This window comes from Podarcis liolepis (genome assembly GCF_965112155.1).
Source record: "Podarcis liolepis genome assembly, chromosome: 6".
In the NCBI taxonomy this organism is placed as follows: domain Eukaryota; kingdom Metazoa; phylum Chordata; class Lepidosauria; order Squamata; family Lacertidae; genus Podarcis; species Podarcis liolepis.
Window position 1 is genome coordinate 4,867,852 of NC_139559.1, and position 27,138 is coordinate 4,894,989.

Below are 27,138 nucleotides of genomic sequence, written 5' to 3' on the forward strand. Positions count from 1 at the left end.
ACACAGCTACCTATCTGTAACTAGGACTTGGCAAGAATTTAGCAACCTGCTTGCTCTGGCCTTCTCACTCCTGGAAAAGACATTCTAATGAACTCTCTTCCTTTTGGACTTTTTGGAGATTCAGAAGCCCAGATACTTCTCTTCCCCAGGTGGATTTTCTGCAGGGATTTAAGTTATGGGACGCCTCATCTGAACCACCCCGCTGCCCCAAGGCAGACCAGACATTTCTCAAAAGGAACCACGCACAAACCCCATGCAACAGTTGCCAACGTTTTCCCTCCAACAGTAAATATCAAAAACACACACTGAAACAAACGGTGGGGTGGGGAAAGTTTGTTTGTTTGTTTTCCTCGCTTCCTGTTGGAGCCCGCCAAAGTACCGCTATACGTTGGATACCTTTTGGGACTCTCTGGCTTGCCGTAGTCCATACAGCCACTTGATGACCCGGGCGTTGCGCTCGATGATGGAGATGCCGTAAGGAATGCGCTCGGCCTGCCTCTCCTCCAAGGTGATGGCGCTGCGGCGAGAGCGGGTGCCCTCCGAGCTGGCCGTGCTGACGCTGTGGAACTTGACGGACACAATGTCCGAACTGGCCCGGGTGAAACGCTCCACCTCCACGTCCCCCATGTCCTCCGGGTCCAGGCCACAGTAGTTGAAGAAGCGCTCAAGGTCCGCCGTCGCCCGGGAGTACCGGTCGCTCAGGTCCGATTTGGAGCGGTGCAGCAAGGTCTGGCGCCTGGCGCTGTCTGTCCGCAGCTCGCCGCGGGGGCTGGGGGAGCTCAGGGGGCCAGCAGACAGGATCTTGGCCTGCGCGGGGGAGGAGGGGACCGGCGTCAGCTGGATGCTGGGGGCGACCCTCGCCCTCAAGGCCCCGCACGGCCGGACGTCCACCCTGCGCACAGCGACCGTGCTGGGCGGCTTGGAGGAGGCTGAGCTTTGGGACAGCTTGCTCATGCCTTCCGCCGGGTGGCCCTTCTTCCTCGGGGTATCCGGGAGGCTCCCGGGGCTCCAGCCCTGGCCCCCTGCCCCCCACTTGTGCTCTGCGGGGCTCTTCTCCGGCTTGGGGAACGACAATGGGCTGTCGCAGAAGTTGATCAGGTTGTTGAGGATCTCGAGGTTCAGGGAGGTCTTGGCGGCCCCACGCGCCTCCGCCCGGCGCCCTCCTTGCGGGGTCTTCCGGCTGGGGGTGAGCATCACCCGGCGCACCCCTGGGGTGAAGAGGGGCTGCTTGAGGAACAGAGCCCTCACCGGCTCCTGTCTCGTGCTGGCCACCTGCTGGCTTTTGACATACTTGGCCTTGTCCGCTTCCAGCCTCTCCACCGCGCTGGGCTTCTTGGCAGCAGCGCCAGCCGTCGGCCGCCGGAAGTACTCCGGGCCCTTGTTCAGGATTCGGAACGGCATGGCGGAGGTGAAGGGGGCAGCGGCCGGGACGCCTTTCATGGCGTGGCTGGCTTGGAGGGTCTCCACCGGCATGGCACTCACCGCAATGCTTCTAGACCGCTGCCGTGTCCCGTGGCAGGGAAGGGGTTGTCACATTCCACAGAGGGCAGCCCACCCTGGAAAAACGCCGCTCCGGCTTGCCTCCCCGCTCTCGATCAACAGGAGTCCGCTGCTGGCCTGACACTTTGCTGCGGAGAAGGAAAATAGGGCAAAATCAGTGGCTGAGACCCGGCGGGCTTCCTTGACCCTGCAGGTCTTTTCCACCCCTCCTGGCACAGCTCAAGTGCTGCTGTCGCTGCTCCAGAGCCGGGATTTCTGTGCTGTCGTCCCTCAGACAAACAGCACCCGGCAGACAAAGGCAGGAGCTGGCGCTGGGCAGAGAGGGCTGAGCGCTGAGCAGCCTATTTCAAGGCAAGGGACCGCCCACTGCTTTCAGACCGGGCTGTCCCCGCTGGCCAATCGGAGAGGAGAGAGGCACTTCAAATGGGGGCCTCAGCCTATCAGGAGGAGCCTGGGGAAAGGGAGAGAGGAGGGAGGCGAACTCATTGAATGAAAATAGCCCTGGAGAAAGAAAATCAGTTCCCGTCTGGACCTCCTGCCAGCTCCAGCCCCCACTTGGCTATTATTATTATTCCCTACCCTCCTCCCCCCACTTCCCCCTGCCTCCGCCTTCCCAACATCACCTGTGCTCTTTCCACATACTAGGATCTGACAGCTTTAAGAGAGGGGAAGAACAAGCGGAGGAAGGCAGCGTCATCAAAGAGAAAGCCCTACTCCCTTTCAAATGTTACTAGATTCGCGTAGGTCTTATCTGCCAACCTCCCAGTACATCACGCAGAGCAATGTTCTCCCCAAAGACCAGATGAAGGAACAGATGATCAGCCACAGCTTTTCCACAGGGGAAAGGAGGGGGGATTGTTGCAGGAATTTATGTATACGTTGGGGGGAATTGCCCCTCCAGCAGATATCATGCACATGCAGCCCACTACCAAAATCAGCACAATCGCTTTTGTGACTTTTGTGATTTGTCCCCACAAAACACTTCACCACAGTTTCTTCCTATCTATTCAAAGGGCCTTTGCTGCACAATACCAAACGTAAGAATTCACTGATAAATGTATCTCTGTACTGGCTCACTGGGAAAACTTCAGAAATTCATATAGACGTGTGAGCTCAGCTGCTCAGCAGTCCCTCTGCCTGAGTGATAATCCCTGGCATCCTGATACCTGAGTGCCAGACAGGTAGCCATTCCAGAAATAACAAACCCAGATGAAGACAAAAGGGTGTGATTAACTTGGCTGGGAAACAGATAAATGTAAATATCTTTTTTGATACACTTGATGGGGGTTTGGTGGAGGGCAAGGAGAACCATGGGGCAGGGTCCAGGATGCTCAGATTACTGCCACCAGACCTCCCCTTTCATGATGTAACCGTGATGTATGAGTGATGTAGTTTGGGGGGTGTAACATGGGGATTAGCAGCTAATTAAAGTTGGGGTCTTCTTTTGTTCTGGGCTTCCATTTTGTTTCACCTGGTGGCAGGTGGGAGTCCTATGGCGACAGTCTTCAATAAAGACCAAGCCTACTGGCTGCTGTTTTGCTCTGCTATTCCTGGCTGGTGTCCTTGTTTTTTCTCCAAGGGAGCCCTCATATTTCTCCGTTAACAGGATAAATAACACCCCACGTGGGGAGTGGGGTAGCATCTCCCAGTCCCTCACGCAGCAATGGCACACTCCCTGCTAAGTACACATGACAAGCATGGCTGCAGGAACAGGCCGGAGGGCCACAGAGAGCCCAGGATCCTGTTCTTGCAGTGGCCAGAGAGATCCTCGTGGTCCAAAATCCCAGGCATCTTCAGGGAGGTCTAGCAGAGACCCTGGTCCTGGAGGGCTGCTGCCGGCCAGTGTGGACAATACTGAGCTACAGGGACGAAAGGTCTTATTCATTATAAGGAAGCTCCCCAACGTTCCTATGTTCAAAACAGCTGGTGGGCACCAGTTTGGGGAAGCTTGCTTTAGAACAAAGAGGGGAACGGAGAAGAATTGAAAACCACCTATTTTCTGGGTGATGCTAGACCAGTGGTCAGCAAGCTTTTTCAGCAGGGGGCCAGTCGACTGCCCTCAGACCTTGTGGGGGGCCAGACTATATTTTTTGGGAGGAAATGAACGAATTCCTATGCCCCACAAATAACCCAGAGATGCATTTTAAATAAAAGCACACATTCTACTCATGTAAAAATACTAGGCAGGCCCCACAAATAACCCAGAGGTGCAATTTAATAAAAAGACACATTCTACTCATGTAAAAACACACTGATTCCTGGACCGTCCGCGGGCCAGATTTAGAAGGCAAGTGGGCCAGATCCGGCCCCCGGGCCTTAGTTTGCCTACCCATGTGCTAGACAATCCTCTCTTGGCTACGCAACCCGCCTTCAGATTGGGATTTTGGTTTTGTTACGTGGCTATACAGGTACAGTACAGATCTGTGTCGTTTTCTGTATTCATATTAATGAATATATTCATCCTGAATTGTGGCTGGGGTGGCATGATAGGGGGGAAAAATCAATTCATAACATCAATAGCAATTCTTGGGAGCTTGGCAATTCTTGGGACCTACAGCTGCCCTCCCAATCCCCAAAAGACACTCTCTGTTTAATGCTAGAAGATTACAGCACAATTTTTGCATTATTATTATTATTATTTTTTAAAAAGCCAGTGTTTGAGAGAAAAGGGGACAGCAGGGCTGGAGGCAGTCATGAACCAAGAAGAAGAAAGAGAAGATGATTTTCTACCCACAGGGTGGCAGGAAGTCCCAAAGGCTTGCCCCCCCTCCCCCTTCTCTCATATGTGATAGTGAATCACGAACACAAAAGCATTGGCCAGACCTGGAGCCCTTTTTAACCCAAAGCGACTTCTGCCTTCTCCTCCCTCTCCCCGCCCCTAATCCTCGCAAGAGAGGCATTTTAAACAGTTTGCAACTGCTCTGGGTACCTCATTAGCCAGAAGGATTAGCAGCAGGGGTTGCTCAAATGTCTGGCAAGGGGGAAGAGAGACTCACCAAAAGCTCAGGAAATGGCTGGTAGGCAGTGCCGGGCTCTCCCCATATGAGGGAGTGGGGTGTCTGCTGATCTGCCCCCCACCCCACCCCGCACGAGCTGACAAAAAAACAAAAACGAAAGGCAATTAAGAGGGAGCTTCCATAAGGCCAAAAGATATCTGGCCATCGCTGCAAAAGAGGTTGTAGAACACAATGCAGATACCCTCTACATAACCCCAAAGAATTTGGCTTTTTATTTTTAAGAGAATTGTGCTAGTCCTCATGGTCACACCGTTTCCACTTCCCCCCAACAGTATTTTTTTTTAATAAAAAAAACGCCATGTACCCAAGGACAAGTTGTAGTATTGTGTGACAATGAGATGCAATACGTCCTATGGTTGCTGGGGTGCCCTCCCAGGGAAAATCAGGAGCTTGCCAACAAAGGTCCGTATAGTAAAAGCTATGGTTTTCCCAGTAGTGATGTATGGAAGTGAGAGCTGGACCATCAAGAAGGCTGATCGCCAAAGAATTGATGCTTTTGAATTCTGGTGCTGGAGGAGACTCTTGCGAGTCCCATGGACTGCAGGAAGATCAAACCTCTCCATTCTGAAGGAAATCAGCCCTGAGTGCTCACTGGAAGGACAGATCGTGAAGCTGAGGCTCCAAGACTTTGACCACCTCATGAGAAGAGAAGACTCCCTGGAAAAGACCCTGATGTTGGGAAAGATGGAGGGCACAAGGAGAAGGGGATGACAGAGGATGAGATGGTTGGATAGTAGTAGATAGGTAGCCGTGTTGGTCTGCCATAGTCAAAATAAAAAAATTCCTTCCAATAGCACCTTAAAGACCAACTAAGTTAGTTCTTGGTATGAGCTTTCGTGTGCATGCACACTTCTTCAGATACACATGTATCTGAAGAAGTGTGCATGCACACGAAAGCTCATACCAAGAACTAACTTAGTTGGTCTTTAAGGTGCTATTGGAAGGAATTTTTTTATTTTGATGGTTGGATAGTGTCCTTGAAGCTACAAACATGAGTCTGACCAAACTGCGGGAGGCAGTGGAAGACAGGAGTGCCTGGCGTGCTCTGGTCCATGGGGTCACGAAGAGTCAGACACGACTAAATGACTAAACAACAACAACAACAACAACAACCCTTACAGGAACAATCAAACCTATAAGAACTACACTTTCAGATCAGTCCAAGAATCCGTGCAACCCAATGTTTGGCTTCCCACAGTGGCCACGAGCAGATGCTACCAAGGAGAGCACAAGGAGTGCAGGGAGGGAACAACTTCCCCCCTGTTATTTGCTCCCTAGCTATTGATATCCAGATAGACTGCCTATGAGCCAGGAGGTTCCATTCCATTGTGATGTTTTCATTCACTTGTGTTTCTACCCTGCCCTTTCCCCAACGTGCTCAATGCATGCTTCTCTCCCGCTTTTATCCTCACAACAGCCCTGTAAAGTAGGCCAGTCGAAGGAGAGAGTGACTGGCCAAAGACCACCCAGTGAGCTTCATATCTTAAGGAGGATTTGAACTCAGGCCTGGTCTGAAACCCGGCTATTTCCAAAGTGGATGGCGCTACCCCCTTCTGAGTGGCAGGGTTAAATAAGGGGTAGCAAGAGGTCAATGGGGTGCTGGAGGTGTAAATGATTTCAGACTTTGAGAAGCTAGTATCACCAGATCAGGTTCATCAGAGAACCATAGAATCATAGAAGGGACCCCAGGGATCATCCAGACCAACCCCTTGCAATGTAAGAATCTCAGCTAAAGCATCCATGACAGATGCCCACCCAACCTTTCAAGCCCTAAATGGCCTCAGCCCAGCATCCCTGAAGGAATGTCGCCACCCCCATCATTCAGCCCGGACACTGAGGTCCAGCTCTGAGGGCTTTCTGGTGGTTCCCTCACTGTGAGAAGCCAAGTTACAGGGAACCAGGCAGAGGGCCTTCTTGGTAGTGGCACCTGCCCTGTGGAACGCCCTCCCATCAGATATCAACTATCAGACTTTTAGAAGGCATCTGAAGGCAGCCCTGTTTAGGGAAGTTTTTACTGTTATTCTGCTATTAGTGTTCTGTTGGAAGCTGCCCAGAGTGTCTGGGGAAACCCAGCCAGATGGGAAGGTGTACAATTATTATTATTATTATTATTATTATTATTATTATTATTATTATTACCTCTGCTTAAAAACCTCCAAGGAAGGAGAACCCATCACCTCCTGAGGGAGTCTGTTCCACTGTCAAACAGCTCTTCCTGTTTGGTTAAATTGATTAAACTAAATCGTTTTAGCTGGATTTTGAATAAATGCGCAATTGATGTGCAACTGTTCCGAATTTTATTGTGTTATTGTCTTCTTTAGTAGGTCATGCCAACAGCTCCTTTGAATAACGCTTTTTAGGTAGGACAGGGGACAGTGGGGCGAGTTTATAGAACAAACCAAAGTAGCAGTGGCCTGAAAGAGTTAGCGAACCACCGGTCTAACCGCCACATCGCACTGGCTCCTGTAAGGGCGAGTGGCAGACAGTCCATCAAATTGCCTGCCGTGCATCTAGCTCAGGGGTCAGCAAACATTTTCAGCAGGGGGGCGGTCCACTGTCCCTCAGACCTTGTGGTGGGCCGGACTATATTCTGAAGGGGGGGGAAATGCACAAATTCCTATGCCCCACAAATAACCCAGAGATGCACTTTAAATAAAAGCACACATTCTACTCATGTAAAAACACCAAGCAGACCCCACAAATAACCCAGAGATGCATTTTAAATAAAAGGACACATTCGACTGGGGAACGGCTAAGGGAGGAACGGCTAAGGGAGCTGGGCATGTTTAGCCTGGAGAAGAGGAGGTTAAGGGGTGATATGATAGCCATGTTCAAATATATAAAAGGATGTCACATAGAGGAGGGAGAAAGGTTGTTTTCTGCTGCTCCAGAGAAGCGGACACGGAGCAATGGATCCAATCTACAAGAAAGAAGATTCCACCTAAACATTAGGAAGAACTTCCTGACAGTAAGAGCTGTTTGACAGTGGAATTTGCTGCCAAGGAGTGTGGTGGAGTCTCCTACTTTGGAGATCTTTAAGCAGAGGCTTGACAACCATGTCAGGAGTGCTCTGATGGTGTTTCCTGCTTGGCAGGGGGTTGGACTCGATGGCCCTTGTGGTCTCTTCCAACTCTATGATTCTATGATTCTATGACTCATGTAAAAACACGCTGATTCCCAGACCGTCCGCGGGCAGGATTGAGAAGGCGATAGGGCCATATCCGGCCCCCGGGCCTTAGCTTGCCTACCCATGATCTAGCTCATATTGCTAACATCTCCACCCAAAGGCATTTTGGAGAGGGAGCCCCAAATCAAACTAGGTAGTCGCTGGGAGAGCCAGGATTTTGCGCTGCTGTTAAGCCTTATTTAAGTCTGATTTAGCAAGCCTCTTCGGAGAATATTTCAGGCCTTCAACAACGGGCTTTCTTCCCCCACTCCACCAGAAGCCGCATCTTATCTCATGTCCAGGAAAGGATCTGTGCAACTCTATCGGTGAGTAACACTTTGGGAAATTCTGACAGCGCCCGTCACGGTGGAGTGGGGGTGATGGCACACTGTGAATTTTCAGTTTTCCATAGAAGGAAGGATCATAGAATGGTAGAGTTGGAAGGGAACCAGAAAGTCACCCCTGCAATAAAAGAACCCAAAGAAAAGAGAAGGGATTCAAGACACACCCACCCCGCTATCCTCTTTTGAGGCTCACCTGTCTATTCAACAAACAGGAAAAGTTAAGGACTTTGAACAGGGCACAGCAGCGGCAGGAATCCATGAACATGAAGAGATTAGAGAATGTGTGGCCTTGGGTTATCGATCCTTTGGCGGGACGTTTTCAGCTATCTGATGAAGCGTCTCCACCCCCATCGTTCAGCCCGGACACTGAGGTCCAGCTCTGAGGGCCTTCTGGCGGGTCCCTCACTGCGAGAAGCCAAGTTACAGGGAACCAGGCACAGGGCCTTCTCGGTGGTGGCGCCCGCCCTGTGGAACGCCCTCCCAGCAGATGTCAAAGAGAAGAACAACTACCAGACATTTAGAAGACATCTGAAGGCAGCCCTGTTTAGGGAAGTTTTTAATGTTTACTGTACTTTAATATTTTGTTGGAAGCCGCCCAGAGTAGCTGGGGAAGCCCAGCCAGATTGGCGGGGTATAAATAATTTATTATTGTTGTTGTTAGTCCCTCCAAGTGTCCCTGTTTTCCAGGGACAGTCCCAGATTTACAGAAGCCACCCCGGTTTTTGATTTCATCCCAGAATGTCCTGCTTTTCCTTAGGGCGTCCCTATTTTCATCAGGGAAATATTGGAGGGTATGGAGTTATCCGATCCCTGAGCCATCTGAAGGTAGCCCGGTATAGAGAAGTTTTTAAATGTCTAATGTTTCATTATGTTTTTTTAAACGTGGGTGGGGTATAAATAATAAGATGTTGTTGTGGTTGGTGAGGATGGAATAGGGTGTACCTATTTTCATTGGAGAAATGTTGGAGGGTATGAGCTACTATTATTTTGTTTGATGCAAGGACATAGGAACAGCCTTCTGGATCAAGCCAGTGGCACATCTAGTTTGTTCACACAGTGGCCAGCCAGATGCCCATTATGGGAAACCCGCAAGCGAGATTCGAACACAAGACCCCTCTCCCTGCTCTCCTGCTGTTTCCAGTGACTGGTTTTCAGAAGCATTACTGATTCCAACCGTGGAAGCAGAGTATAACCATTGAGGCTGGAGCCCACAGATCTTTTTCAGCAAGGGTTTTGGGGCCCCGAAAGCCAGTCTAAAAGTGTGTAAGTAAAGAAAATAAAAAGGAGCCAATGTACAGCCTCGGTCAAGTATACCTGAAGGAGCGTCTCCACCCCCATCGTTCTGCCTGGACACTGAAGTCCAGCTCCAAGGGCCTTCTGGCAGTTCCCTCACTGTGAGAAGTGAGGTTACGGGGAACCAGGCAGAGGGCCTTTTCGGTGGTGGCGCCCGCTGTGTGGAACCCCCTCCCAGCAGATGTCAAGGAAATAAACAACTATTTTACTTTTAAAAGACAACTGAAGGGAACTTTTTAATGTCTGATGCTGTATTGTTTTTAATAATTGGTTGGAAGCCGCCCAGAGTTGCTGGGGAAACCCAGCCAGATGGGCGGGGTATAAATAATAAATTATTATTATTATTATTTATTAAGCCAGACTTTTCCAGACAACAATTCCAGGTTCCCTCGTTTAATATGGCACTTGTGCCTGGCCTGTTTGTAGCAATACTCTCAGACTGAAGATTCGCCACTGCAACATCTGGTTTCCCACAGCCGTCAGTCACATGCCGCTGGGAACCCCATGTGAAGAATGTGAGAACATCAGAACAGCCCCTCTGGATCAGGCCAAAGGTCCGTTCTGAGTCAGCATCCTGTTCTCACAGTGGCCCGACCAGAGGCCTGTGGGAAGACCGCAAGCAGGACATTGGGGGATTGTTATATAAAAAAATGTTTTTAAACCCTCAAAGTTGCTTACAAATAGCTAAAGTAATAAAATCAAGAAAAATCTGCAACCCTGCTTTAAAATACGCAAAAGTTAAAATACTAAAATGTATTAAAACCACTTCCCCTTTCTCAACATCTGGGTTGGCGTGTCTAAACAAGAATCTTTTTAGCAGGCACTGAAAAGAGTAGAGTCGTACCTTGGATCTCAAACGCCTTGGCTCCCAAAGAAATCGGCTCCTGAAAGATCGAAACCCGGAAGTGAGTGTTCCAGTTTTCGAATGATTTTCAGAAGCCGAATGTCCTGTTCCGGGAGTCGAACGGACTCCCAGAACGCATCTGTTCAAGAACCAAGGTACAACTGTACAGTGAAGGCGGTCACTTGCTTCTCAATAGGCAGGGATTTTGTAGATGCTGCCCTCTGAAGGAGAACTATTTGGAAATGATTTACAGATGGTATTTAACTCCAGGGAGGTCCCAACTAAAGTAGAATGTCAACTGATGGAATATGCACAGCTTGCAGGTCTAACGTGTAGAATAAGAGAACAAGAAGAACATTTGATTGGAAAAATGTTTACTGTATATATGGGGAGGAATTGTGTACACTTGAAAACATTGGCAGCATTAAGATACATTCAACAGTGTGAATAAGTTTTGCTGGAAGTAATAATGGAATAGTTTAGTTTATATAAAATATGCAAGGATTTATGCTACGCAAAATGAACCATGGAAAGAGAAGAAGGGAAGTCGCTGATATTTTAAGGTTGTCTAAATGAATATTCTAAATTGTAAAACAGAAAATTTAATAAAAAAAAACCACACACACAGTGTAGGCACTGCCACACCAAATGGTCGAGTCCTTACAAATGTAGAATGGACATTATCATAGAATCATAGAGTTGGAACAGACCACCAGGGCCATCGAGTCCAACCCCCTGCCAAGCAGGAAACACCATCAGAGCACTCCTGACATATGGTTGTCAAGCCTCTGCTTAAAGACCTCCAAAGTAGGAGACTCCACCACACTCCTTGGCAGCAAATTCCACTGTCAAACAGCTCTTACTGTCAGGAAGTTCTTCCTAATGTTTAGGTGGAATCTTCTTTCTTGTAGTTTGGATCCATTGCTCCGTGTCCGCTTCTCTGGAGCAGCAGAAAACAACCTTTCTCCCTCCTCTATGTGACATCCTTTTCTATATTGGAACATGGCTATCATATCACCCCTTAACCTCCTCTTCTCCAGGCTAAACATGCCCAGCTCCCTTAGCCTTATTATGTGGCACCTATAGTAGTGCCAATTCCACCAACCAAAGCACTAGCAAGAAATCAGTCTTTTAGTGGGCAGCGTCTCCACTTTGGAACTGCCTGCCTGTTGACATGACAGAGGTGCCCTCCCTTTACTATTTTCAATACCTGCTTAAAACACTTTTGTTTAGGCGGGCCTATCCGGACATGCAAAAGGTGGCATGCGTTTTGAGTCTCTTTCTAACTTGCTTTTGCTTTTAATTATATTTGAGATGTTTTTATTGCACCTGTTTTCAACTGCCTTTCATTGATAAATTTAATGGGTGTGTTTTTGCAAACTGCCCGGGGGCTTTATTGCAACATTTCCAAACATGAAATGAAATAAACAAATCTGCCGCCGAAGGCAGTTGCCTCACTCTGCCGAATGGTGCAGCCGGATGGCCCTGCTCAGGCGGATATTGTTCCTGCACATGGGAGTATATTATAACTAATAGCCATGGATAGCTACTAATTTGTCAAATCCCCTGTGGAAAAGAGCAGTGGAGAACAGCCTGTAAGCAAAATGAAAAGGTGAAGAGAGGAAGAAGAGGGAAGAAATGAACTGAAGTTTGTAGCAGCTGCTTCTGGGAGCCAGAGCATTTCAGTTGAAGAGGATTTGGGGGTGCAATCCTAATCCTGTTTGGCTGGGAGCAACTGCTACCAAATGCAAGAGGAGTTATTTCTGGGTAGACATTGTTAGGATGGTGCTGTTCAGGGCCGGATTTAGGTTGGATGTGGCCCTCAGCTACTGAAGGTCAGGGGGCCTTTTATATGTCCAGCTGTCCTTTGTCAACAACAAATTGTCACTGTTTTTTGTGTTGAATATATGCTACAGTGGTGCCCCGCAAGACGAATGCCTCGCAAGACGGAAAACCCGCCAGATGAAAGGGTTTTCCGTTTTTGAGCTGCTTCGCAAGACGATTTTCCCTATGGGCTTGCTTTGCAAGACGAAAACGTCTTGCAAGTGTTCCGATTTTTTTCCGCTCCCCCCCCCTTTTTCTAAGCCGCTAATAGCCTTTTAGCCGCTAATCCGCTAAGCCTTTAATAGCCGCTAAGCCTTTAATAGCCGCTAAACTGCTAATAGCGCTAATCTGCTAAGCCGCTAATAGGGTTGCTTCGCAAGACGAAAAAACCGCTAGACGAAGAGACTCGCGGAACGGATTAATTTCGTCTTGCAAGGCACCACTGTACATGGTAATTTATGGACCTAATAGGTATCTAAAGCCATTTACACATAACAAAGAGGAGCCTATACAACACAAAACACTGTTGCTGTATGTAAGTTTTATTTGTTTTTTATCTTATATTTTGGAAATGTACATCCATTTTTTCCCTTTAAATTTTCTGGGGGGCCCCCCAAGAGAGTGGGGCCCTAAGCTATACAGTGGTACCTCTGGTTGCAAACGTGATCCGTTCCGGAGGTCCATTCACAACCTGAACAGAAAGATGAGGCTTTGCTTTTCTCCAAAATCCTGGTGTGGTCTCGGTCTTTTCCTGACTGGTACAGAACCTTCAATCGCACTCCTTCCGGGGTCCCAGTCCTCCTTCTGAGGCAGGAACCCCTTTGGGAGGCAATTAATTATTTATTTCAGACACAACCCGCGTCTGCGCAGGTCGCGATTCGCCGCTTCCGCGCATGCGCGTGACGTCATTTTGTGTGTCTGCACATGCGCGAGCGCCGAAACCCGGAAGCAACCCGTTCCGTTACTTCCGGGTCGCCGTGGGACGCAACCTGAAAATGCGTAACCTGAAGCAAACGTAACATGAGGTATGACTATAGCTTGTTTAGCTTATACGTAAATCCAGCGCTGGTGCTGTTAGACCGGAAAACAAAGCACGTTTTTTATACTGAGTCAGACAGTATTGTCTTCACTGACTGGCAGCAGCTTTAGATGCCCTGGGGGATTTAACTTGGATGTTCTACCACCAAGGGGCCTTACTCGGGTCTAAAAAGGTTAGACTCAGACTGTTTCCCCCACCCCACTGCCATAAAGATCACTTATCTTGCACCCATCATTCCCTTCCTCTCCGCCTAACCAGCCTCGCAGGGTTGTTGTGAAGAAACCAGCCTTGAGTGCCTGCCAACCCCGGAGTGCCTTGGAGGAAAGCGGAGATAAACAGGTGATCGAATAATAGTAGTGCACGAAGTATAATAACTACATGGCTCAGGTGTGCAGGTCTGAGTAGCATGGGTTGGCTTCTCATTGTAATAACCTTGGAGGTGGTGACACCAATTCTTTGCGCTGTTCTCTGCATTGTTTATGAATCAGCACCTGGGCAATAGAATTGAGCCACCCTGCAGGTGTGTCGCTAGGAGCGGTTCTAAGGAGCATGGGCCTCAAATCTTTTTCCAAGTCACCCGAGTTTTGGGGAGTAATTAATTCAGAGCCTAGGACTTGCCAATCAGAAGGTCGGCAGTTCAAATCGCCGCGATGGGGTGAGCTCCCGTTGCTCGGTCCCTGCTCCTGCCCACCTAGCAGTTCGAAACCCGAAGTGCAAGTAGATAACTAGGTACCACTCCAGCGGGAAGGTAAACGGCGTTTCCGTGCGCTGCTCTGGTTCTCCAGAAGCGGCTTAGTCATTCTGGACACATGACCCGGAAGCTGTACGCCAGCTCTCTTGGCCAATAAAGCGAGATGAGCGCCGCAACCCCAGAGTTGGCCACAACTGGACCTAATGGTCAGGGGTCCCTTTACCTAATTCAGGGGGAAATGAACTGGGGGGTGGTTAGTGGGTAAGACATTGATTTTTTGGGGAGGGGGGATAAATTAATTTTAGCTGGTTTTATCTATAGTTGATTAGGGGAAAATGAATGGGGAGAACTGAAGGAGAATTTAATTTACTTCAAAGAGGAGCTCCTAGGGAAATTCATTGGGGTATATATGCTGAAGGGGAACGGATTTTGGGCAATCTGGAGTGGGGCACAAATTAACTGAGGAATTTTCCCTGGGAGATCTGGATGGGGAATTAGCAGGCTTTCCGTGATTCATTTAATGATATGTGATCCTAGCCCCAACAACCTGAGATCAAGTCCCACTGAATTCAACAGGACTTACTTCTGAGTAGATATAACTGGGATTGGACTGAAAACCTGCAACTATACCCAGAGGTTTACACTTGCAAATGATATGCAAATCTGTGCCTATTGCCCAAATCTTTTAAGTATCTGGCAACACCCCTGCGGTATAGTCCCATCCCAACCTGCCGCTTGCAAGCTGCTTGGAAAGGGTGGTGGAGCAAAGGTGTTCCTTGAGTCCAAAAGCAAGGATTTCCCCGGAACCCATCAATTAATTACAGTATTGCAAAAAAACAACACCACCCCAAACCCTGCAGTTTAGTAAGAGGTTAAATATACCTCTCCTGCCAGCCTGGGATATAGTCTAAGATTGCAACAGGAGAAGAATGTCTACGTGTCATCCCAAGGGTGTTTGCAACGTGGGAGGCTGAAACTATCCTGCCCTCCGGGTTTGGGAAGAAACACATCGGCAGACCAGGCTTCTCAAGACTCAACCATCAAACTGACAACAGAGGCATTTGCAAGGTCATGCTATGCCACCAGCAATTCGCACACCCATCTGTTTTATAATAATAATAATAATAATAATAATAATAATAATAATAACAACAACAACAATAATAATAATAATAATAATTTATTACAGTGGTACCTCAGGTTACATACGCTTCAGGCTACATACGCTTCAGGTTACATACGCTTCTCCGCTAACCCAGAAATAGTGCTTCAGGTTAAGAACTTTGCTTCAGGATGAGAACAGAAATCGTGCTTCGGCGGTGTGGCGGCAGCAGGAGGCCCCCATTAGCTAAAGTGGTGATTCAGGTTAAGAACAGTTTCAGGTTAAGTACAGACCTCCGGAACGAATTAAGTACTTAACCCGAGGTACCACTGTATTTATACGCCGCTTCCCCAGCCACTCTGGGCGGCTTTCAACAAAGTATTAAAATACAGTAGTCTGTTAAACATTAAAAGCTTCCCTAAACAAGGCTGCCTTCAGATGTCTTCTAAAAGTCTGGTAGTTGTTCTTCTCTTTGACATCTGGTGGGAGGGCGTTCCACAGGGCGGGTGCCACTACCGAGAAGGCCCTCTGCCTGGTTCCCTGTAACTTGGCTTCTCGAAATGAGGCAACCGCCAGAAGGCCCTCGGCGCTGGACCTCAGTGTCCGGGCAGAACGATGGGGGTGGAGAAGCTCCTTCCGGTATACAGGGCCGAGGCCATTTAGGGCTTTCAAGGTCAGCACCAACACTTTGAATTGTGCTCGGAAACGTACTGGGAGCCAATGTAGGTCTTTCAAGACCAGTGTTATGTGGTCTCGGATGAATGAGCCTGACCTCCGGGAAGCTGCCATATACTGAGTTAGACCAACAGTCCAACAAGCTCAGTATTGTCTACACTGACCGGCAGAGGCTCTCTAGGGTTTCAGGCAGGGGACAAGGCCAGCCCTAATCTGGAGTGGCCATTGGGGGTTGAACCTGAGATCTTCTGCATGCAAAGCAGATGCATCTGACTTCTGCTGAGTCAGACCCATCTAGATCAATACTGTCTGCACTGACTGGTAGCAGACCTCCACGGTTTCCAGAGAAGGGACTTTTCCAGTTTCAATCATTCTCACAATAATCCATGATAAACTGGTCACACCTGGCTGGTGGGGGAGGTCTTAGTCAGGCTCAGCTGGCCTGTGGTTTCTGACAGCTCACTAGGCATGGTCTTTCTATTTCCACACCCAGGACTAGCAACTTGAAACAGAGGAGGAAAAACTGCTATTCCCAGGAAGGTTAACTCTAGGCCCAAAACCGCATGGGGGATAGACACAGTTGTGTGTCTTTGTTTCTCAATTTGAACCTTTTCCCATGGGCCTGTATATAATAATAATAATAATAATAATAATAATAATAATAATAATAATAATAATAATAAATTATTTATACCCCACCCTCCCCAGCCAGAGCTGGGCTCAGGGTGGCTAACACCATTAAAATCACAGTAAAAACATAATGGGGGGGGAACCAATTTAAAATACAATTAAAATGCAATTTAAAATGCAGCCTCTTTTTAAAAGTAGCCCATAGATCAAAACCATAAGGGGAGGGAAACATAAGGGTCAGACCGAGTCCAAACCAAAGGCCAGGCGGAACAGCTCTGTCTTGCAGGCCCTGCGGAAAGATGTCAAGTCCCGCAGGGCCCTAGTCTCTTGTGACAGAGCGTTCCACCATGTCGGGGCCAGTACTGAAAAGGCCCTGGCCCTAGTTGAGACCAATCTAACCCCCTTGCGACTTGGGACCTCCAAAGTGTTGTCACTTGTGGACCTTAAGGTCCTCCGCGGGGCATACCAGGAGAGGCAGTCCCGTAGGTACATGGGTCCTATGTATTGCAACATAGAAAGCTGCCTATTGTATGAAGCTAAAGGCTGTGTGTTCTGATTCTTTGGGTGGTTCCTGATGGGGTGAAAGTGAATTAAATCGGGGTGGGCGTTAAATATAGCTTGGCATTTTGTGACAAGTGCCGTCTATAAGACGCACCAGACCATAAGACGCACCTAGTTTTTGGAGGAGGAAAACAAGGAAAAAAATATTCTGACTCTCAGAAGCCAGAACAGCAAGAGGGATCGCTGCGCAGTGAAAGCAGCAATCCCTCTTGCTGTTCTGGCTTCTGGGATAGCTGCACAGCCTGCATTCGCTCCATAAGACGCACACACACTTCCCCTTTCTTTTTAGGAGGGAAAAGGTGAGTCTTATAGAGCTAAAAAATATGGTATATTGCGTGGACAGACATTGCTAAAAGCAATGAAGGTTCGAGAAGTCCTGATCCCACCTCAAAGCACCCTCTGTGTTCTACTAGGGTGGTGGGGTTTGGATGCTGAGATCCGGGTTCAAATGTTCGCTTAGCCATGAAGGTTAGGCAGATGCACCATTTCTCAACCAACCCCTACCTCGCAGGATCGGTGTTGGGGTGAAATGAGAAGCTGACGGAAGAGTTCTGCAGAACAGCAAATCCTTCATCACATCCCAATGACAGCTTGCCAGAGTTCCTGAGGAGGAGCCACGCCACCTCTGGGGTTTAGGCATGTCCTAGGATGACTCAAGAGCCTAACCTGCACGGCGCCTGGCGAACCAAATATGGAAGAGGAAGTCCCAAAATTGGTGAGAAAAGGGAAACCACAGCAGCTCAGAGCCAAGCACAGGCTGTTCAGGAAAAGATTGAGCAACCGGCAAAGTACTGGAGAAGTCAGGACAAGAAATAATAATAATAATAATAATAATAATAATAATAATAATAATAATAATAATAATAATAATTTATTTATACCCTGCCCATCTGGCTGAGTTTTCCCAGCCACTCTGGGCGGCTTCCAACAAAACACTAAAATACAATAACCTATTAAACATTAAAAGCTTCCCTGGCTGCTGCATTCTGGATTAATTGCAGTTTCCGGGTCACCTTCAAAGGTAGCCCCACGTAGAGCGCATTGAAATAGTCCAAGCTTGAAAAGCACAGCTTCTGCTTCCTGTTCATTTACTCAAGCACATGTCCTACCCTGTCCCAGAGGCTCGAGGTGAACAGCAAAACATCTATTATGAAAACAGAAATTAAACCCATCCTATACCCTAGGAGGCTGCTCTAGGCTCCTTTTAAAGAAGGACAGGATATCATTAATATCATGGGACGAATGACGAAAGTGGGACCTGCAGTAAAGTTTGGTGGACTTTGGGCTCTCCAATTCCAGCAGGGCTCTGTGGGACACAAAAATGTGGCACCTCCCGCCTTTTGCACTCCATTCCACAGCATTGTTGGGGTGCCCCCGGCAGTGTGACCCTCCTTGAGGTCAAACCGGTCAAGCTACCCTGAAACCGCCTCTGCAAAGTGATCCTGATCAGGGTTCCAGTCAGCCACATCAGGAAGCTCCATTCCATACTTCCACCCTCCTGGTTTTCCACCTCCCGTGCCTTCCCAACAATGAGACCCATTTGGCTAAGTCTGCTCGCTTATGTGTTTGCACAAAGTTTTGGGGAGGTTAGACATAGGTTTTTTGGGGGGGAACATCTGTTCTTATTTGCTTGCAGGGAGGTTATATGACAGGGCATCAAGCAAGCCTTATCCCAAACTTTGTATTTCCTTTTCACTTTTCTTAACGGCAGAAACGGATTTGTTGAGCAAAGGCACAAAATCAACTCTTGAGTTTGTCAGTATGTGATTGTATCACACCTGAAAATGCACACACATCCCTTTTAGCGGGATCTATCTATCATCTATCTATCATCTTTCCTTTCTTCCTTTATTTCTTCGGCAAATCTTGGTGCTTTCCTGAAGCTGCTGATTCCTCTCTCTTGCTGCAGAAGCGGGGATGGCAAGGCTTACGAGTGACGCACATTATTGCCTTTCTGCTTTTCTGAAACCAAAACAGTTCAAAAGCAAAACAGCAACTCCTAGTCTCCACCCAAAAAAACAGACAGGAGGAATTTCAAACCAAACAAACTTTTGTTATGCAGATTAAAAAATGCCGATGAAATTAATCACCTCTGTTTCAATCTGGGAACCGAAAAGCCTTCTGACCATAAGAGCTAATCACCAAATCATTTATTGGGTATGGAAATTCCACTGTTGGTGTTTTACAGCTCCTATTTTGGAAATGTGATGTTTGTTGGGTTTTTTGCCAATTTTTTTTTTAAAATAAAACCACAGAAGTCAGCTGACCATCTGTCAGGAATTTTAAAGCTGGGTTTCCTAAATCACAGTGGGTTGGACTTCAATGTGTGGAGCAGAATCGGGGAGGGGGGGTTCATTCACAAAGAGACCCCACTTGTGTGGCGTTATCGTGCTTCCCCTCCACAATATTGATATCCCCCATACTCTTCCATCATAAAAAAACCCCAAGTACCTAGTCCTCATGGTTGAAATATTTCTGTTGAGAAACACTAGTGAAATAGCCTGGCTCCCTTCGGTCCCAGGCAGGACTTGTGCAAGTTAATTATCACTTTCTTGAGCACGTTTGTTCTTCCCACCCATGGCATGAGCTCTTCCTGGGCTCCTCTGATAACAAGTTTAACTGGTTGAGAGGCCTTGAGGTGGAGGCTATTCTGGGCAGCGGACACAAAGAGAATTGGTTGTGGGGTGTTCGTCGCTGCAGTACTGAACCTTCCCGGGTTGTTCAGGGGAAGGACAAAGGTGTGGTGAATCCCCCCCCCCCCCATTAATGGAATGGCACGTCTACATGGCACGTTTCGGAGCAACATAGGCAGGATTTTTTTAAAAAGGAGGCGGAAAAAGCAGTAGGCGCTTCCAGTCTGAGGGCTGGGATGACAGCTGAGGACAGAGAGAAAAGCAACGATAGCAACTATTCTGAGCAGATACAGTGGCGAGGTCTGAATATTCATTTCAGCTGGAGACAGAAGGGGCGGGTGCCCTTTGGGAGTGGAGTAGAGGAAGGCAGGGAGTCCATACAGTGGGTGGAGCCAGAGGCAATGAGAGGCAGAGCCAAGGAAGTAGTTTTGCCCCCGTCCTTGACCCTGCCAAGTTCTACAAGCGTGGCCTGCCCACTCGTGAGACAAAGCGAGGCAGTTGCCTCAGACGGCAGCAAGAGATGCTCAACGGAGGAGCAGTCTTCCTTGGAAGGTTAAGGGCTCTCCTTCCTTGGAGATTTTTAAGCAGAGGTTGGATGGCCGCCTGTCATGGATGCTTTAGCTGAGATTCCTGCAATGCAGGGGTTGGATGAGACAACCCCTTCCAACTCAATAATTCTATCCATTTCTTGCTCGTCATCACGGGGTTTGGGTTGGGTGTTCATCAGTACACAGATGACACCCAGCTCCACCTCTCTCTTAAATCAGAACCAGTGAAGGCGGTGAAGGTCCTGTGTGAGTGCCTGGAGGTGGTTGGAGGGTGGATGGCGGCTAACAGATTGAGGTTGAATCCTGACAAGACAGAAGTACTGTTTTGGGGGGACAGGGGGTGGGCAGGGGTGGGGGACTCCCTGGTCCTGAATGGGGTAACTGTGTCACTGAAGGACCAGGTACACAGCCTGGGAGTCATTTTGGACTCACAGCTGGCCATGGAGGCACAGGTCAAATCTGTATCCAGGGCAGCTGTTTACCAGCTCCATCTGGTACGTAGGCTGAGACCCTATCTGCCCGTGGACTGTCTCGCCAGAGTGGTGCATGCTCTGGTTATCTCCCGCTTGGACTACTGCAATGCGCTCTACGTGGGGCTACCTTTGAAGGTGACTCGGAAACTGCAATTAATCCAGAATATGGCAGCTAGACTGGTGACTGGGAGAGGCCACTGGGACCACATAACATACTGGCTCCCTGTACGTTTCCGAGCACAATTCAAAGTGTTGGTGCTGACCTTTAAAGCCCTAGACGGCCTCGGTCCGGTATACCTGAAGGAGCGTCTCCACCTCCATCATCCAGCCCGGACACTGAGGTCCATCTCCGAGGGCCTTCTGGCGGTTCCCTCATTGCGAGAAGTGAGGTTACAGGGACCCAGGCAGAGGGCCTTCTCAGTAGTGGTGACCGCCCTGTGGAACGCTCTCCCTTCAGATGTGAAGGAAATAAACAACTATCTGATGTTTAGAAGACATCTGAAGGCAGCCCTGTTTAGGGAAGTTTTTAATATTTAATTCTGTATTGTTTTAACACTCAATTGGAAGCCGCCCAGAGTGGCTGGGGAGGCTCAGCCAGATGGGCAAGGTATAAATAATAAATTATTATTATTAATTATTATTATTATTAAAGTGACTGGACCTCATGATCATTGGTAGAGGCTTCCCATCTTCTCCCCAACTCCCCCCTGCCTTCAAGGCCCGTCTCTTGCAGTGTGTTTGCAGAGGCTCAGAGCAGAGCGACGGGAGCTGGGCGGGAAGATCTAATCTACAGAGGAGGCAGAGAAGAAGTTTCTGATGAGCCATTCCAGAGACACCTCTAAACTTTCCGCACCCTCAGCGCCTTTTGGGTGCAGCTTGCGTTTCCGTGCCTCCCACGTCTTTTCCTGATTTTGCAAACACCGTGTCTTCAAACAGGGTGAGCCAAGGTGCTAAATAAATCCTGAAATTATAAGATGATTAAAAACAGCACGCACCGTTTAAATATAGACGCAGGGTTTGCAAAATAAGACGTCTGTGCAAATGTGGTCCCTGTGCTGGATCAAGGATTAAACTCCTAGTTCTCGTTGGCGCAGGTGGGGATTCTGCCAAACGGTGTGTTCTAAAGACCGGTCCTTGCACCCAGGACGGGCTCCTTTGCCAACCTGGTGCCCTCTAGATGTTTTGGACTACAACACCCAGTCCTGGCTTGGGCTCATGGGAGTTGTAGTCCAAACCATCTGGAGGGCACCAGGTTGGCAAAGGTGCCCGCCCTAGGTGCCAGGCATGAAGATACTCCCAAGGAAGATGATTTGCCCAGAAAACAGAGTCCCAAGCTACCACAAATCCGACTGCCGAATGGAGGTCCTTTGGCCTTCACTGTGTTTGACTACTCTGTGCTGGGCCTCATTATCTGACTGTCCGAGAGACGTCCTGACTCCTGTTCTTTTTCGTGCAAACAGAGAGGTATCATTCAGATTCGGTGCCGGGAAATCGCAAACTGCTGCCTTCCAAACAAAGGCTGTTAATCAGTAACACTGATTCTTTTTTTAAGTGTTTGTCTCAGCATCCATTTCCTCGGTTTGAAAGCTTTTTCTGATCTTGACTTGCATTTGTTTGAATTTTTGAAGTTGGGATGTCCTGGGAAGAAGCGCCAATGTTCTGGATGGAGAAGACTCAAGCAAATGGACCGACAGCTTCGGTTACTGAATGCATGGGGAACAAATTCAGAGGACAGGTCTACCAATACCTATTAGCTATGAAAGTTCAAGACTTATTACACTGACTGCTTAAAGGCATTTTTGAATTATTATTAAGTTGTTGAATACTCTTGTTAATGTATTAAGGAAACTCCATGTGCAGAAGCAGTCTACCACTGGGAATAGAGTGCTGCAGGCAAACAAAGGGGGAAGGCTGTTGCCTTCATTTCCCTGCTTGTAAAGGTAAAGGGACCCCTGACCATTAGGTCCAGTTGTGGCCGACTCTGGGGTTGCGGCGCTCATCTCGCTTTATTGGCCGAGGGAGCCGGCGTACAGCTTCCGGGTCATGTGGCCAGCATGACTAAGCCGCTTCTGGCGAACCAGAGCAGCGCACAAAAACACCATTTACCTTCCCGCCGGAGTGGTACCTATTTATCTACCTGCACTTTGTTGTGCTTTCGAACCACTAGGTGGGCAGGAGCAGGGACTGAGCAATGGGAGCTCACCCCGTCGCGGGGATTCGAACCGCCGACCTTCTGATCAGCAAGTCCTAGGCTCTGTGGTTTAACCCACAGCGCCACCCGCGTCCCTTCCCTGCTTGTATCCTTCCCTAAATACTTGGGAGTAGGGGTTAAGTCAGATCTCCGGAGTCCTCACAATGCATTCATTGAGCATTCGCTCTGCTTTGCTTGTAGGAAGGTTAGATGACGCTGTGTTTAAGCCAGCGTTATCCTGCACTTTCCAATGTATCATTTTTCCTCGCTGCTAAAAAGCCTGATGCTCTAGGGGAATCGCGTTTGTTGTGCAAGCGCTCCAAACCAACCACAATTGCGCAAACCTGAATTTCCCAGCGTGCGGCGGAATCTCACCCGAAAACAGCAAGAAAGTCTGGAAGCTCCAGGGGGGGCGCGTTGGGGGCTGTTTCAGGATGAAGGGAGAGAAGAGGCCCCCACACACCCAACTTTGCTATCAGATAGAAGAATGTTGGAACTAAAAAGAAAGAGAGGTCGTCACCTATTACATCAGGGAGGTTTTGGCTTCAAGGAGTATCTGGGAATGTTTGACCACAGTCAAATAATGGTGAGGAACGGGTCATATTTCGTCAGCCAGCTGCCTGGAATTACTGCAAATAACAGGACGGGACGCAGGCAATTCAGTTTTTGTTAGATTCACTAATTACAATGGGCCTAAGTGAGTCATGCCTGTTAATTTCAATGAGCCTACTCTGAGTATGAGTAATGCTAGATGCAACCCATTAGCGCTAATTCTCCCTGCCTCGTGCTTAGGCTCCTTCTCATGGTGTTTAGAATTGTAGAGTTGGAAGAGACCCAAGGGTCATCTAGCCCAACCCTCTGCCACGCAGGAATAAATCAGAATCAGGGGTGGTAGCACAGTTCACCAGCCTATTTTCACAGCTCTTTTTTTTCTATTTTCTCGGCGCCCCGGACATCAGAACATAAGAAGCACCTGCAGGATCAGGCCAATTGCATCCTGTTCGCACAGGAGCCGCCAACCGGATGCCTGTACGAAACATGCAAGCGGGATTTGAACACAAGACCGCGGAATACCAGCAACCAGAAACATTTCTGCCTCCAATCATGCAGGCAGGGCCTAGCCATGACTGATAGCCCTCTCCTCCATGAATTTGTCCAATCCAGCCAGCTAGGCTGGTGGTTATCATTGCCTGCTGTGGGAGGGAGTTCCACAGGTTAACTACACACTGCGTGAAGAAGTCCTTTCTTTTATTTGCCCTGAATCTCCCAACTTTCAGCTTCTTTGCATGTCCAGGAATTCTAGTGTTGCGAGAGAAGGAGAAAAGCGTTTCTGTCCACTTTCTCCAAGACATCCTGCTTCACCCGGAAGCACAAGGCACAAACAGACTGTCCCCTTACCCAGTGCCATAGCTACAGGGGAGGGCCAGTTGGGGGTTTTGCCCTGGGTGAAGAAAGGCGCCATTGAGGATCCCAGCCTATGTGTGTGCACACTAATAATAATAATAATAATAATAATAATAATAATAATAATAATTTATTATTTATGCCCCGCCCATCTGGCTGGGCTTCCCCAGCCACTCTGGGCAGCTTCCAACAAAGATTAAAAATACATCAAAATGTCACACATTAAAAACTTCCCTAAACAAGACTGCCTTCAGATGCCTTCTAAAAGTCTGGTAGTTGTTGTTCTCTTTGACATCTGGTGGGAGGGTGTTCCACAGGGTGGGTGCCACTACCAAGAAGGCCCTCTGCCTGGTTCCCTGTAGCTTTGCTTCTCGCAGCGAGGGAACCGCCAGAAGGCCCTCAGAGCTGGATCTCAGTGTCCGGGGAGAACGATGGGGGTGGAGACGCTCCTACAGGTATACAGGACTGAGGCCGTTTAGGGCTTTCAAGGTCAGCATCAAATGCACGTGGGGGTTGCCCCTGCCCTGACCCACCAGGTGCCATCCTATGCCATTGAGACACTACTAGGCCCCACCCCTAAGCTCTTAGGCTCCGCTCACTACATCTCAGGCGAACTGGCAACCCTACGTCTGCTCTGTGTGGGTTGTCTGCATTGTACTTCCTATTATATATGCACTGAATGATTCTCTCCTAGATCAAGCCCACCCCAGCAGGGTGTTCTGCATGTTGCCCCCTTTGAGAAAATCCCTTTGCAGGCTCCCCACTGCTGCTGCTCTAACTTCACAAGCCACCCGCCAGCAGTGCAATTCCATGCATGCTTACTCGGAAGTCGTCCCCACTGTTCTCAATGGGCCTACACCCTGTAAGTTTACGCTTGCAGCTTTGGTGTCATCACACAGCATCCAGTTCAACTATGGAACTCCTTGCCACAGGAGGCTGTGACGGCCAGTGAGATTGGGATGCTAGACTAGATACGCCATTGGCCTGATTCGGCCGTCTTGTCTTATATGGATTTGATAATAACAGTGTTGCTCAGCAATTATTCCTCTGTCCCACATCTGCCCTGCTTATCCTAATTATAGTGTGGCTCAAGAAAAGCACCTCTGAGGTGCATCATGCCAGAACTGCTGGCTTGTGTCGAAACAACAACCACCACCTTTATAAAGCAATGTAGGTAACTTTAAACAGTGAGCCAAGTTACACGGCCAAAACAAGCAAAGGTGCAAATGTTCCCTTCCTCAGGAAGTTCCTCTTTTAGAAACCTACAAGATCTATGGTGTGAAAGAGGAAACAACACACTTCTGGAATCAGTAATGCTCAATTAATAAGCAAAACCTGCAGAGCCTCTCATATTCTTTGGACAAAGAAAGGAAACAAGCCCCCGTTTTTGGGATCCCTTGGCCAGCACCCCCCTAGCTAATGAACACTGCAAATTTGTGCCACTGCAGAATATATTTCCTTATTTACTGGGGGAAAGTCCGTTTTTTAACTTTTTTATAGGTTTTATTGCAGTAAACCACTGTGATTTAAAAAAATAAATAAATCATACAGAGGTATACAAATATTTTTATACACAATAAATAAAACTCTGCTCACACATTCAAACACCATGGCATTTTATGCTTCAGAGTGTGTGCCTCCACACAACATGCACTAGTAATAATGTCTGCAGGGTTTCATTAATCAGTAAAGCAAAATTTTTAGACCCGGTACCAAAGGGAAGACGGTGCTATTTCACCAGTTATATCGACTCAGAGGTGGTACAGAGAGGGACTCCTTTGCAGGTCAAAAAGGACACACTCTGGGGCCACAACACACGACCTCGCCTCGCGGGAAATAACCCTGGGAAATGTCTATTCCTTTCTTCCAATATCCACCTTTGAGGCTTCCCCAGTCCACCATACATATCCGGCTGTTGCCCCTAAGTAAACCAAGCTGCGCGCCTTTGCTTTGGAAAATGAAAGCAATTAAAACAGAACAAAATAAGGCTGAAAGTCTACAGCTGCCCTAAACGAATCGAAGCCAGTTCCTTGCTTGGTCTCTCCTTCTGACCATGGTCTCTTGGCCAGAGAGATCCTTCCCAGCCTGTTCACTGGAGGCGATGAATAGCGACCCTGGGAACGACCTCCTACCGGCGGAGCGCACTCCACCACTAAAGAAAGCGCCTGCGCTATATCGGTTGAATTTCTGCCTGCCGCGCCGCAGCTGAAGCCCTGCGAGAGATGTCCTTTTTGGGGGGTGGGGGCGTGGACTCAGGAAGCAGGAGCCTTGCGCTACTCAAAAGAACCATCTGGCTTCGAGCCTCTTGGGACAGCTGCCCTTCCGGTCTCCTTCCCCTCCCCAGATTATACCTCGTTCTCAAAAATGATCAACCAGAGAGAGAGAAAGAGAGTCCTCCAAGGGCTGGCATTTTACCTGTCCCAGGTGAGGCTCTTGAATTCCAGAGAACCGACCGACCGACCAGCCAGACAGGAGCTTCCCAGTAACAAACTGCTCGCTTCGGTGCAGGCGCGCGTTAAACTTAAGCCAGCTGACCTGAGGGCTCAGGTAACCTTATTGCACAACTTCCTGTTTACACTCACCTGGGGAATTTCTCTTCCTGTTCTCTCTCTCTCTCTCTCTCTCTCTCTCTCTCTCTCTCTCTCCCCCCCCCCCCGCCTGAGAGCAGCAAGAAATCTGCGCATGGGGGAACCAACTGGCCGCCCCGTTCCCACGAGACAGTGCGCAAGGGGCGGCCCCTCTTGGCGTAGCCAAGCTCTCCTGTGCTCAACTTCCCTGGAAAGCCCCCTGCGCCCTGCGGCCCCCTGGGGTCAAAGGGGCTGGACTTTGGAGGAGGTTTCCCGGGATGGGGGGGGGGAGGTCCCCGCCAGCTGATCTGCCGGGCGCGCCCGCCTCGTTCTCCAGCTGATGCGTTCAGACAAGCTGAACATTAAAAGACAGACGGCCTGACCCCCGCCTTTCCCCACCTCCGCCTCCTGCTCCCTCTTTGCCCTGGGCGGATTGCGAAGCGTGACCTAGAAAGAGAGAGGAGGAAGGCAGATCCCGGGCGCAGCAAGGAATGGCCCCTCCGACATCCATCCCCGGGGATCTGGGGAGAGACAGGCGTCCGGAAAGCCGGGCTGGCTAATGGGAAGCGTGCGCGACCTATGCGCGCAGCGGAGCGAAAGACAAGCAGGTTGCAGCGCCCAGGAAAGGGGCGCCTA

At 48.9% G+C, this 27,138-nt stretch overlaps 1 protein-coding gene across 2 annotated transcripts in view; it reads right to left on the reverse strand.

The window, feature by feature from the left end:
- Positions 1–26,482, reverse strand: part of FAM110A (family with sequence similarity 110 member A) — a 28,982-nt gene extending 2,500 nt beyond the window's left edge. The window contains exons 1-3 of one of the 2 annotated variants that reach the window (XM_083507680.1): positions 5,637–6,568; positions 2,124–2,155; positions 28–1,628 (exon numbers count right to left, since the gene is read on the reverse strand). In XM_083507680.1, the coding sequence (XP_083363806.1) occupies positions 382–1,473 (1,092 nt within the window). In that variant the 5' untranslated portion in view covers positions 1,474–1,628; positions 2,124–2,155; positions 5,637–6,568 and the 3' untranslated portion in view covers positions 28–381. Of the gene's footprint in view, positions 1–27; positions 1,629–2,123; positions 2,156–5,636; positions 6,569–26,350 lie in introns of those variants that run through there. The other variant, XM_083507679.1, reaches the window with a different exon arrangement.
- Positions 26,483–27,138: the final 656 nt, after the last annotated feature.